The sequence below is a fragment of the Neoarius graeffei genome, chromosome 27 (genome assembly GCF_027579695.1).
Source record: "Neoarius graeffei isolate fNeoGra1 chromosome 27, fNeoGra1.pri, whole genome shotgun sequence".
In the NCBI taxonomy this organism is placed as follows: Eukaryota; Metazoa; Chordata; class Actinopteri; order Siluriformes; family Ariidae; genus Neoarius; species Neoarius graeffei.
The window spans coordinates 47,360,269-47,373,824 of record NC_083595.1 but is presented as its reverse complement, the minus strand read 5'-3'; the positions used below and the strand labels follow the sequence as shown (position 1 = coordinate 47,373,824).

General features: G+C 43.1%; 1 protein-coding gene across 1 annotated transcript in view; it reads right to left on the bottom strand.

The window, feature by feature from the left end:
• Positions 1-13,556, bottom strand: part of tox3 (TOX high mobility group box family member 3) — a 136,756-nt gene that overhangs the window by 56,254 nt on the left and 66,946 nt on the right. The window contains exon 2 of the mRNA XM_060911862.1: positions 8,858-8,920. Within this exon, the coding sequence (XP_060767845.1) occupies positions 8,858-8,920 (63 nt within the window). The remainder of the gene's footprint in view (positions 1-8,857; positions 8,921-13,556) is intronic.

Here is a 13,556-nt window from a genome sequence, read left to right as displayed (position 1 = left end):
ATTCTAAAGGGTTCACAAACTTTCAAGCACCACTGTATATTGGACTCGATGCGTTCCACCATTTTGTTTTTCTCTACTCACGGTATACGAGCTAATAATAGTAGTAGAGTAGCCAATCAGAGCACGTGATTGCTCATATCCAGTGAATGTGGATAGAATAATACTCCATATGTTGTCATAAACACTCAATTTCACGTTTGCTCGTCTCTGTCATAAGAGGTCTACAAACAAGCATAATGTGCATTCATACTACTATTGAAATATGCTTTTTTTTCTGTTTCCTGTAAAGACCGAGGTATCTAGTTTGTTTATTCTGGAATGACTAAGCTCTCGCTCTGTCTTTCTACTGACATTTTAAGTAGATTAAGAAAGCATTTGGGTACAGCAAGAACCCATCACATTGTCAAATTACACTGCATAGAACAGCAAAGTCTTCTTAATGTCTCTTGCTAATGTCTCTTCAGGTCAGGTTTCAAGAAATAAGATACACATGCACGCACGTGCGCGCACACGCGCACACACACACACACACAGTTGTTCCTTTTCATAAAAAAAGCATGAAAGTTGTTCAAGTCAGGTCCAGGTTTCTGTGTTTAATTTCTTTGGATATGACACTATGAGCACTGAAGCACACACACACACACACACACCTTTCTCTCTCTCTCTCTCTCTCTCTCTCTCTCTCTCTCTCATATATATATATATATATTGTGTGTGTGTGTGTGTGTGTGTGTGTGTGTGTGTGTGTGTAAGTCTTGTGTTATCTGATTACTGAGGCGTGTCCTCAAAATGTACACAAGGAGAAAAGTGCACAGGAAAGCTAATAGTCTGGAGAAGGACTGTACCGTGTGTGTGTGTGTGTGTATGTATGTGTGTGCAGAGCAGTGTGTTATTGGGAACAGATCTCATGTAATACATGAGAAACAGTTGCTCGGGCTCAAAGCTATAAAAACCAGTGCAGTATCTCATCTTACAATGCAATCACACAGTGTTGCTGAAGCAGGTTAGAGCCATTGCAGTGGAGAATTTATATGTATTTCAGTCAGACTGGAATGATGGAGAGAGAGAGAGAGAGAGAGAGAGAGAGAATGTCAAGGGACAGATAGGTAAGGCTGTGAAATAAACAATTATATTTCATTCTTTACGCATTGGACCTGCACTCTTAGTGTATGTGAAAATTTCCAGACAGGGAGACAGATAGATGTGTGAGGAGAGAAGTCAGAAAATAGATATATTTTTCTTATATATTGTATATTCTTCTCTTGACTTTGTACGTGAGCTCGGCATTGGAGAGACTGTTGGTCAGGAAGTCCTGTATATTCTCCCCTCCTAGAACTGCCACCTTATTGTGGTGGAGGGGTTTGTGTGCTTGAATGATCCTAGGAGCTATGTTGTCGGGGGCATTATGCCCCTGTCAGGGTTTCCCAAGGCAGACAGGTCCTAGGTGACAGGCCAGACCAAGAGCAGTTCACGAAAACCCCTAATGGAGCAACAACTAAGGACCGAGACGTCGCCCGGTATGGTGCAGCCAGGGCCCCACCCTGGAGCCAAGCCCTGGGTTGGGGCTCGCATGCGAGCGCTTGGTGGCCGGACCTTTGCCCATGGGGCCCGGCCGGGCTCAGCCCGAAGAGGTGACGTGGGCCCGACCTCCTGTGGGTTCACCACCCACAGAGGTAGCAGTAGGGGGCTGGTGCAGTGTGGATTGGGTGGCAGTCGAAGGCAGGGGCCTCGACGACCTGATCCCCGGACACAGCGGCTAGCTGTTGGGACATGGAATGTCACTTCGCTGGGGGGGAAAGAGCCTGAGCTTGTGCGGGAGGTTGAGAGGTACCGGCTAGAGATAGTCGGGCTCACCTTCACGCACAGCTTGGGCTCTGGAACCCAGCTCCTCGAGAGGGACTGGACTCTCCACTTCTCATGGTGAGCGGCGGCGGGATGGTGTGGGCTTGCTTATAGCTCCCCAGCTCAGCCGCCATGTGTTGGAGTTTACCCCAGTGAACGAGAGGGTCGCCTCTCTGCGCCTTCGGATTGGGGAGAGGGCTCTTGCTGTTGTTTGTGCCTACAGGCCGAATAGCAGTGTAGAGTATCCGGCCTTCTTGGAGTCCCTGGGAGAGGTACTGAGGGGTGCTCAGACTGGGGACTCCATTGTGCTACTGGGGGACTTCAATGCTCACGTGGGTGATGACTAGACCCCGAAGCCGTTTGTTTTCAGGATAATGGCTGGCTGATGAAATTATTGGCTGGCTAGCTGACTCAGCCAAAACCTTAATGGCTGCTGCAGCCACCAAAATGTTTATGGCTACAAATGGCTGATACTGGACGTCACTGTGTGGCATATATCCAGGCGAACGGATCAAACAAATGGGGGGAATAAATAGCAAATTACCACAGGTCCCCTGGTCTCTTACTTCATTGTAAATATAAATCTAGCAAGATTGTAGTTCAATGCTAATAATAAGCTAATCTGGATTGTTCGAGGAAGGCATCTAGCTATCTACTCTCACTAGCAATGACCAGTGAAGGACTGGCAGCTATCTTACTATGATGAAAGTAGAGTGGTGGAATACTTTTTTTTTTATCAATCTCGAAGTATGTGAAACAAACAAACAAACAAAAAAAATACCTTTACACTTTCCCTCAGCAGCGGCAAAGAATGCAGCCATCTCGTCGATATCGGAGTCGATTGATGCTCTGGGTGGGTTCCCGGGTTCCCCAGTGTATCGTGGTAACGGTGTGAGGGGCGGGAAGCCAGACAGGTAGTCACAACGGCAAGCTTGTGGTGGCTCTCTGTGCTGTGATATCAGTTCTAAATCTCTACAGTGTATGCCTATACGTCTCTATTGTGTTACTACTAGTGTGTACAGTTGATCATGTTTGTGTCACTTTTCTTGTAGCTCATGATGTGGATAAACCCATTATTTGATGTACACAATTCTTAGTGGCTCAGCCAAATTTTATTAGATAGCGGCTCAAATTGGCTTACAAAATTATTGGCTGGCGGCGGCTCAAATTCTAAATGGCGGTTTTAGCGGCGCCTGGCGGCGGCTTCGGGGTCTAGTGATGACAGTGACACCTGGAGGGGCGTGGTTGGGAGGAACGGCCTCCCTGATCTGAACCCGAGTGGTGTTTTGTTATTGGACTTCTGTGCTAGTCACGGTTTGTCCATAACAAACACCATGTTCGAGCATAGGGGTGTCCATAAGTGCACGTGGCACCAGGACACCTTAGGTCGGAGGTCAATGATCGACTTTGTTGTCGTTTCATCTGATCTCCGGCCCTATATCTTGGACACTCGGGTGAAGAGAGGGGCTGAGCTGTCAACTGATCACCACCTGGTGGTGAGTTGGATCTGCTGGTGGAGGAGGAAGCTGGACAGACCTGGCAGGCCTAAACGTATGGTGAGGGTCTGCTGGGAACGTCTGGCCGAGCACTCTGTTGGGGAGGTCTTTAACTCCCACCTCCGGGAGAGCTTTTCCCAGCTTCCGGGGGAGATGGGGGACATTGAGTCTGAGTGGACCATGTTCTCTACCTCCATTGTGGATGTGGCTGTTCAGAGCTGTGGCCGCAAAGTCTCCGGTGCCTGTCGTGGCGGCAATCCCCGAACCCAGTGGTGGACACCGGAAGTAAGGGATGCCGCCAAGCTGAAGAAGGAGTCCTATCGGGCCATGTTGACCTCCAGGACTCCTGAGGCAGCTGACGGGTATCGGCAGGCCAGGCGTGCTGCAGCTCGGGCAGTTGCGGAGGCAAAAACTCGGAACTGGGAGGAGTTCGGGGAGGCCATGGAGAAGGACTATCGGTCGGCCTCGAAGAAATTCTGGCAAACCGTCCGGCACCTCAGGAGGGGGAAGCAGTACTCTGCAAACACTGTTTACAGTGCGGGTGGGGAGCTGTTGACCTCGACTGGGGACATTGTCGGGTGGTGGAAGGAATACTTTGAGGATCTCCTCAATCCCACCGTCATGTCTTCCATTGAGGAGGCGGAGGCTGAGGACTCAGAGGTGGACTCGTCCATTACCCAAGCCGAAGTCACTGAGGTGGTTTGCAAGCTCCTCGGTGGCAAGGCACCGGGGGTGGATGAGATCCGCCCTGAGTATCTCAAGTCTCTGGATGTTGTGGGGCTGTCTTGGTTGACATGCCTCTGCAACATCGTGTGGCGGTCGGGGACAGTGCCTCTGGAGTGGCAGACTAGGGTGGTGGTCCCTCTTTTTAAGAAAGGGAACCGGAGAGTGTGCTCCAATTATAGGGGAATCACACTTCTCAGCCTCCCAGGGAAGGTTTACTCCAGGGTACTGGAGAGGAGAATTCGACCGATAGTCGAACCTCGGATCCAGGAGGAACAATGCGGTTTTCGTCCTGGTCGCGGAACACTGGACCAGCTCTATACCCTTCATAGGGTGCTCGAGGGTTCATGGGAGTTTGCCCAACCAGTCCACATGTGCTTTGTGGATCTGGAGAAGGCATTCGACTGTGTCCCCCGTGGTATTCTGTGGGGGGTGCTTCGGGAGTATGGGGTTCGGGGCCCTTTGCTAAGGGCTATCCGGTCCCCGTACGAACGGAGCAAGAGTCTGGTTCGCATTGCCGGCAGTAAGTCATACCTGTTCCCACTGCATGTTGGACTCCGGCAGGGCTGCCCTTTGTCACCGGTTCTGTTCATAATTTTTATGGACAGAATTTCTAGGCGCAGCCAGGGGCCGGAAGGAATCCTGTTTGGGAACCACAGGATTTCATCTCTGCTTTTTGCGGATGATGTTGTCCTGTTGGCTTCTTCAAACCAGGACCTCCAGCATGCACTGGGGTGGTTTGCAGTCGAGTGTGAAGCGGCTGGGATGAGAATCAGCACCTCCAAGTCCAAGGCCATGGTTCTCGACTGGAAAAGGGTGGCTTGCCCTCTTCAGGTTGGTGGAGAAGTCCTGCCTCAAGTGGAGGAGTTTAAGTATCTCGGGATCTTGTTCACGAGTGAGGGAAGGATGGAGCGTGAGATCGACAGGCGGATTGGTGCAGCCTCCGCAGTGATGCGGTCGCTATACCGGTCCATTGTGGTGAAGAAGGAGCTGAGCCAAAAGGCAAAGCTCTCAATTTACCAGTCGATCTACGTTCCAACTCTCACCTATGGTCATGAGCTTTGGGTAATGACCGAAAGAACAAGATCGCGGATACAAGCGGCCGAAATGAGTTTCCTTCGCAGGGTGGCTGGGCGCTCCCTTAGAGATAGGGTGAGAAGCACAGTCACTCGGGAGGAGCTCGGAGTAGAGCCGCTGCTCCTCCACATCAAGAGGAATCAGCTGAGGTGGCTCGGGTATCTTTTTCGGATGCCTCCTGGATGCCTCCCTGGGGAGGTGTTCCAGGCATGTCCCCCCGGGAGGAGGCCCCAGGGAAGACCCAGGACATGCTGGAGGGACTATGTCTCTTGGCTGGCCTGGGAACACCTCGGTGTTCTTCCTGAGGAGCTGGCTGAGGTGTCTGGGGAAAGGGAAGTTTGGGCTTCCATACTTAGACTGCTGCCTCCGCGACCCGGTCCCGGATAAAGCGGAAGAAGACGAGACGAGACGAGACGAGATTGTATATTCTGTATGTATCAAAATCTCACATTTTGATTTGTGTCGCCTCAATTTTTTAACAAATATCACTTGCATTTTCATAATATTTGCATATCCAAAAGCAAAGAAATTCACATTTCAATATTTAATATCACATGATTTCTGGAATTTTTATTCTAGTTTATTCCAACTAATCTAAAGTCCTGTGCAAAAGTCTTAGGCAACATGTAAAGAAATGCTGTCGACCAAAAATGGCTAAAATAATAATGAAATGAAATGTTTCAACATGAAAAAAATACTATAAACCGCAGTAAGTGACATTACCTGTGATGTAGAAATTTCAAATGATTGTAACAAAGCAAATTTTGTGAAAATTGGTTGCTTTTATAATTTTGGAGCGCCATCTCTCAATCCTGGAGTTTCAGTCTTTTTTTTCTTTTTTTTTTCTTTTTCTTTTTGCAGTCGCTATATTTGGGACCAAAATGGCTGGCTTTGCTCCAGAATATGAGCATAACTAGAGGTGAAAGATGGCTAAACTGACTTACCCTAGTTCATGAGAGGACACATACTTTGACAAAGATAAAAACATACCAAATTTGTTTTTCTGATCTACAGTGCTGTGCAAAAGTCTTAGTCACATGTAAAGAAATGCTGTCGACCAAAAATGTCTTAAAAAATAATGAAATTAAATGGTTCAACATTTAAAAAATACTATAAACAATCATCAGTAAGCCATAATAAATGAAACAAAGTCAGTATTTGGTGTGAGACGACCCTTTGCTTTAAAAAAAAAAAATAGTAGTCTGAGATCCAGTGAGGGCAGTTTTATGCGGAAATGATCTGTAGGTTTTACTGAGCATCTTCCAGAACCAGCCACAGTTCTTCTGGACACTTTGACTGTCACACTTGCTTCTTCATTTTGCACCAAAACCCAGCAGCCTTCACTATGTTTTCTTTTTTAATCTGAAAAGTGCTCTCTTATGGAATACGCTGCTCAGATACAAACTTTCTTTTCTGCAACATTTTATTTTGTGCTGCAAAAAAACGAACGTTTGGACTCTAAAATGTTTTTGTACTGGCTCGATAATGTCGAAGTCATAAACTAGAAATCTATAACAAAGTTTGCATGGAAAAAAAATAGGGCACCTAAGACTTTTTCACAGTACTGTATATAAATTATCTTCAAACTGATATTATGCTGCATGGAGTTATTAGCTCATCCGGGCAGCAGGTGATGAGTTTATGCCATCGTGTGTTGTCCATCTTCCATCTGGCATCGTCCACATTTTACGAAAATCGCTTCTTCTTTCTCAATTCTTCACCAATTTTTATTCTTTTTGGCAGGAAGTTAGGTCTGCCTGGGGTGCATATAGTTTCTAGCCAAATTTGAATAATTGCAATTAATAATGAAGATATGGAGTAATTAATCAATCCCTAATGAGTAGTTTCCATACAAATCGCTTCTTCTCCTTCAATTCTTCACCGATTTTGATTCTTTTTGGCATGAAGGTAGGGGTACCTAGGGTGCATAGAACTTCTACCCAGATTTGCTTCATTACAATTATTGATGAAGTTATGGACTAATTAAGCCTTAATGAGCAGCTCAACAAAAATCGCTTCTTCTCAGTCAATTCCTCGCCATTTTAGATTCTTTCTGGCAAATAGTTCAGTATTCCTAGGGTGGATATCGCTTCTATATATAGCTTGCAACATTTATCGCACAAGGTGGCCCACTTTAGATCGTTCCTTCTGGACTAGACGGGGCTGGAGTGAGCTACACCGTCATTGACAGTCTCGTTAATTTCATAAAGTTCCATGTGTCTGAATCTCACATGGTACTCAGGAATATGCAGTACTATATATATGTCATGAGCGTATATAGTTTATAGGAATGTATTTTTTGAAATTCAAGCCACATTGTGTGTGGCTAAATAGAAATGTAAAAAATGAATATTTAACAATAAATACTCAAGTTAAAAATTTATTTTAGCTTATGAGTCTCTACATGGGCGGCACGGCGGTGTAGTGGTTAGCGCTGTCGCCTCACAGCAAGAAGGTCCAGGTTCGAGCCCCGTGGCCGGCGAGGGCCTTTCTGTGTGGAGTTTGCACGTTCTCCCCGTGTCCGCGTGGGTTTCCTCCGGGTGCTCCGGTTTCCCCCACAGTCCAAAGACATGCAGGTTAGGTTAACTGGTGACCCTAAATTGACCGTAGGTGTGAGTGTGAATGGTTGTCTGTGTCTATGTGTCAGCCCTGTGATGACCTGGCGACTTGTCCAGGGTGTACCCCGCCTTTCGCCCGTAGTCAGCTGGGATAGGCTTCAGCTTGCCTGCGACCCTGTAGAACAGGATAAAGCAGCTAGAGATAATGAGATGAGATGAGTCTCTACGTTCATAGATCTTGTAGGTCAACAGTGTTTGGTGAGATTTCTGTTTAATATTATAGACCATAAAACTGTGATGCAAAGTCAGTAAAATAATTATGCAACCTAATAACATAGTTTACTTTTACAACCCCAAAGTTGATCATCGCACTTCCTGAAAAGTTTTATGTCTCTTATATATTTAATGTTGTGCAACATCCAAGAAACTACTTAGTTCCTGTTCTTCCTCCAGTTACGATGTTATTTAATACATTAGAGCAAGAGCATTAATATAAAAGTGTAATTTGCTTTGCAGCTGGAACTACAGTCAGAGCTGCTTTTAGAGAAAATTAATCAGCACTTTCTAACCAGTCAGAATTGAGAATTTAACAGCGCTGTGGTATAAAAATGGAAAGCAACAGTGTGTCTCATTTGGGTTTAATTTGGTTTCACTTTCCCTCCTTTCCTTTTTTTTTAAATCCCAAGTGAAAATATTAATTCTTCACACCTTCAACTCGACAATAGTCACTGCTACGTATCATATGAAAATTCTTCTTCCACACATTTATAAATATGCAAAGGTGTTATTTTGATGGAGAGGTCTCCTCCCCCTGGCCGTGATGACATGTCAGTACGTGAGAGTCATTACAGAGACTTAAAAATCAGACAGCTATTGTCCAAAACAGAAATGACTTCATTTATGTTTATATGCTGGATATTCAAGCATGAAACACTGCGGCAGGGATTTGAGTGTTTAAGCATCGGGCCTGCCAGAATAGTACAGAAGAAATCTAGTTACAGTGAGTGCAGTGAGCAGCTATGGCAATGATCAATGAAAATAAGCTTTAGCTGTTAAGACAAGCTCCAAAAAAATATCATATTGTTTTGACTTTTGGAGCTAACAGCGCTAACTTGTATTCGACATTGTTCGATATTGTTGCAGCAGTAAGGAGTTACTTACATCCCCACCAGCGAGCAGAGACCCGTTTGCATCAGCCATGTTCATGTAGTTATTGTTTCCAAACTGCAACAGAAACACAAAAAGTAGACAGAGATGTTACTCTTTATTTACACATCAAGACAATGACAGTTTTAGCATAAAATCCATATCGATGTCTCCAGTAACCCGTAAAAAGCAATTAATCTATAAATTCTGTTACTGACAGTAAAACAATGTGCAGTCTCTCGAACACAAAGAGAGAAGAGTTGATTTAATCCACTCTTCAGTACTGGTGTGTATTCAAAAATGCACAATTTGGTTTTGCATCACAAAGCAGAGAAACACACAGGCACTGAATCAAACCACAAACAGTCGGCGATCACCATGACAGCTCTTCCACTTCATACAGTTTAAACCAGAACCATGAGGTTCTGGGTTTGGTTCACTTTTCACCAACTGGAATGGTCTCAATCACTATAGTGCAGAATGACATCACTCGGAAAGCCAATTATCCAATTATTATTAGTAGTAATAGTAGTAGTAGAAGTACGGTAGTACTAGCAGTAGTAGTGGTAGGAGAAGGAGTAGTAGAAGTAGTAGTAGTAGTTAGAGTAGTAGTAGAATTAGTAGTCGTAGTACTAGAAGTAGTAGGAGTAGTAGTAGAAGTAGTAGGAGTAGAAGTAGTACTAGTATTAGTTCTAGTAGTAGTAGTAGTAGTAGTAGTAATAGTAGGAATATTAGAAGTAGTACTAATATTAGTTCTAGTAGTAGTAGTAGTAGTAGTAGGAATATTAGAAGTAGTACTAGTATTAGTTCGAGTAGTAGTAGTAGAAGTAGGAATATTAAAAGTAGTACTAGTATTAGTTCTAGTAGTAGTAGTAATAGGAATATTAGAAGTAGTAGTAGGAATATTAGAAGTAGTAGAAGTAGGAATATTAAAAGTAGTACTAGTATTAGTTCTAGTAGTAGTAGGAATATTAGAAGTAGTAGTGGGAATATTAGAAGTAGTAGTAGTAGTAGTAGGAATATTAGAAGTAGTAGTAGTAGAAGTAGGAATATTAAAAGTAGTACTAGTATTAGTTCTAGTAGTAGTAGTAGGAATATTAGAAGTAGTAGTGGGAATATTAGAAGTAGTACTAGTAGTTCTAGTAGAAGTAGTAGTAGGAATATTAGAAGTAGTAGTAGTAGGAATATTAGAAGTAGTAGTAGAAGTAGTAGTAAGAATATTAGAAGTAGAACTAGTATTAGTTCTAGCAGTAGTAGTAATAGTAGGAATATTAGAAGTACTACTACTACTACTACTACTACTACTAGTAGTAGTAGTAGTAGGAATATTAGAAGTAGTAGTAGAAGTAGTACTAGTATTAGTTCTAGTAGTAGTAGTAGTTGTAATAGTAGTATTAGTACTACTACTAGTAGTAGGAATATTAGAAGTAGTAGTAGGAGTAGTAGTAGTAGTAGTAGTCATATTAGAAGTACTAGAAGTAGTAGTATTAGTAGTAGTAGAAGTAGTTCAATGTGATTTATTTTACTAGCTTTTAAGATGTCTGTAATCTTTAGTCAGCATATAACTATTCACCCAATTCACGATTCAATTCGATTCATGCTATTGGGTTCATGATTCAATTTTTCGTCATTATCGTTACATGCCTAATCTTTTGACTTTTTTTTTTACCTCTGTACAGCACTTTCAACAAAAGTTGTTTTCAACTTTCAAAATTTTCATGTGCTATGTAAATAAATTTGACTTGATTTGACTTTACAATATGAAAGAAATACTCAGATTATGATTGTTTCTCTATCACAAAGCAGTTTTACAGGGATCTGGATCCCGAGTTAAACCCCTAATGAAGAAGCCAAAGGTGACAGTGGTAATGAAAAGTTCCCTGAGATTACATGAAATTTTTTAGCCTTGAAATGTTAAGATAGGAGTTAGTTAAGTTTGAAATAAAGGGGCAGGGTTAATGCTTGTTGTCGGCTAATGCTTGTAGCTTTTCGTAACATACAGAAGTGGGAAGCATGATGCCAGGTACGGATTTTCAGCTTGTGTTTTATTAGGGCAAATGCAAAATCGTAAACAGCGTCCATCTTGGGAGTCAAAATGAAAACAAGGTTAATCCAAAGTCAAAACAAAGATAATCCATAATCAAATGCAGAAATGCTGAAGGACTGCCTTTACAGCAGAACAAATGTACTTTAAGACGTCACACCAAATAGAGAAGAGAGCAATAAAAAATAAACAAGTGCTGATAAAAATAAAAAATAAAAACAGGTGAAGATAGTGTGATATCAAAACCAATGACAGAACAGAGGCGGAGACAGGACAGGACTAGAAAAACAAAAGCACATGGTGTTTATGAACATAGAAATCGTGATATTTAACAGTTATTCCACGAAATTGAGTCGTACATGAGCTGATAGCCGGCGAGTTGCGTAGCACCAAGTTGGTTATAAACCATGTACAACGAGATTGAGTGGAATAACTGTTTTATTCTATCCACATTCACTGGATTTTGAGAAACGGAGCATTTTTATTTTTTGCAAATTTGATCAATAAAAATGTTATACAAAACATCCAACAGAATAATTTCCGCTTAGAATGTAAACAAACTGGTGAAATGACAGGAGCAATTTGTGAAAAATATTATAATTCTTGAAAAATAAAAAAAGATATGGTTTTACCATCAAATAATTTCATACCATAATTATAAGTATTTTTTGGGGTTTTGTTTTCGTGTAGTGTTTATTTCGTCCTCGGTTAGTTTAGCAACACATTCCACCATTTTATTTTTCTCTACTAATGGTATATGAGCTGATATCCTAGTAGTAGAGTAGCCAATCAGTGCGCACGATTGCTTAAGCCCATGTTTACATTAGACTGTATCAGCGGATCATCAGATTAACGTTTTTAAAACGATTAGTGTGCACACAGCAACACCAATACACGATTTGCGTGCACACAGCAATACCAATACACGGATACGCTCGGCTCCGCAGGCATCCTGCGCTCCAAATCACTCCGCCCTGAACAGCGAGTGCCCTCTGGAGGGTGTGCACTCCGGCCTTGCGCAGCTCACAGAGCACGCGAGTGAAGTGAACAAGCTGTGATTCGGGACTGAGCCGCTGTGTGTGTGATCCCAGCGCATATCACTTACCACTTGCAAGTGGAAGGATGGCAAGCCTAAAGACAATCATAACTACACAATGGGCAGTATTTGCATCAGTATTTGCAGTATTTTCATACTTTTATACTCTTTAATGAAAGGTGATACAAGGCGGAAGTCCGCGCCGTTTTTCAGCAGTCGCGTCACATGACCAACGCCAGCGAATCAGGAAGGTGGATGTCACAGTGACGTTGTCCAATGAGACGCCAGCTAGAGCTCAGCACAGCGTATCCGCGTATTCTGAATGTTTACACAGCACCGGACCAGACACGATCTGGATTGAATACGTGGACGCTGGCGGATTCCCGTTTCCCGGCGTTTCCAGGCGGTTTAATGTAAACGGACAGTGCATCCGCGAAGAAAACGAGACAGATACGGTCTAATGTAAACGTAGCCTATATCTAGTGAATGTGGATAGAATAAAAAGCAAGTATCCATGACTGAGTAAGGAAAAACATCACACTGGTGTGTTCCTAATATCGCTGATTAAGATCACGTCTTCATTCTTTTCACCCACAGTGTTCAAAAAGCCATTTAAGAAATAAATAAAAATCACTGGATGCAAAATTATCAGTGGGTGCAGCAATTACGTGATAAAATTACTGGAGATAAATCATACAGAAATTGCCTACATGTGCCAGGTGTGCTAATCTCCTGTGAAAAGATTAGATTTATGGCCTACATTCATCTCCACTTGTTAAGATATCGTTTTTTATTTCGGTGTAGCGGCCGTCACGCTGACAGGTAAGAACAATGCAACAGCATCATGAAGAATTATGGGGTGGCAGCTGGAGAGGCTTGAACAGCAAACACACAGTTATAAACACACACATACTCCGGGAGAAGAATCTACACACAGTACAAGATACAATTCCCACAATCCTCCTCCTCCTCCTCCTCCTCCAGCAGTCTTATCTTTTTATACTGGACAAACAATAGCAGAAAGAAAATTAAGATCAGAAGCGAAAGAGAAGAGCTTTCGTTCTTTTTTTCCCCTCCTGCTACCTTGTTATAGCTTCTTTTCTTCTGAGTGGTGGTTAGTATGCGAATGTAATTACCGAAGGAACTGTAGCTAATCAACTGTGAATGGTATCCATTAATTAGTCTATGCCCTGGAGAGAGAATGTGTGTGTGTGTGAGAGAGAGAGAGAGAGAGAGAGAGAGAGAGAGAGAGAGAGAGAGAGAGAGAAAATGTGTGAGAGAATGAGCTTAAATTTTAATGTAAAAATGCTACAGCAATCTGTACACACACACACACACACACACACACACACACACACACACACTCTCTCTCCTCTGAGCATCTGGTAGAGCAGGTGGCTTCAGCTGATCACCTGACACGTTACCGGATCACAAAAACACACACAAGAACCTCAACAATCAGCTCAACATCTGTCCGAAACAGAAGAGAGAATGAATGACCCTTTTCATCAGGCTCTCACTGAATCACTTATTTCATCTCTCTCTCTCTCTCTCTCTCTCTCTCTCTCTCTCACGATTGTGTTATCAGTGAAGTGTTGCAATACTCTAAAATCTGTAGGGGTGTGTGTGTGTGT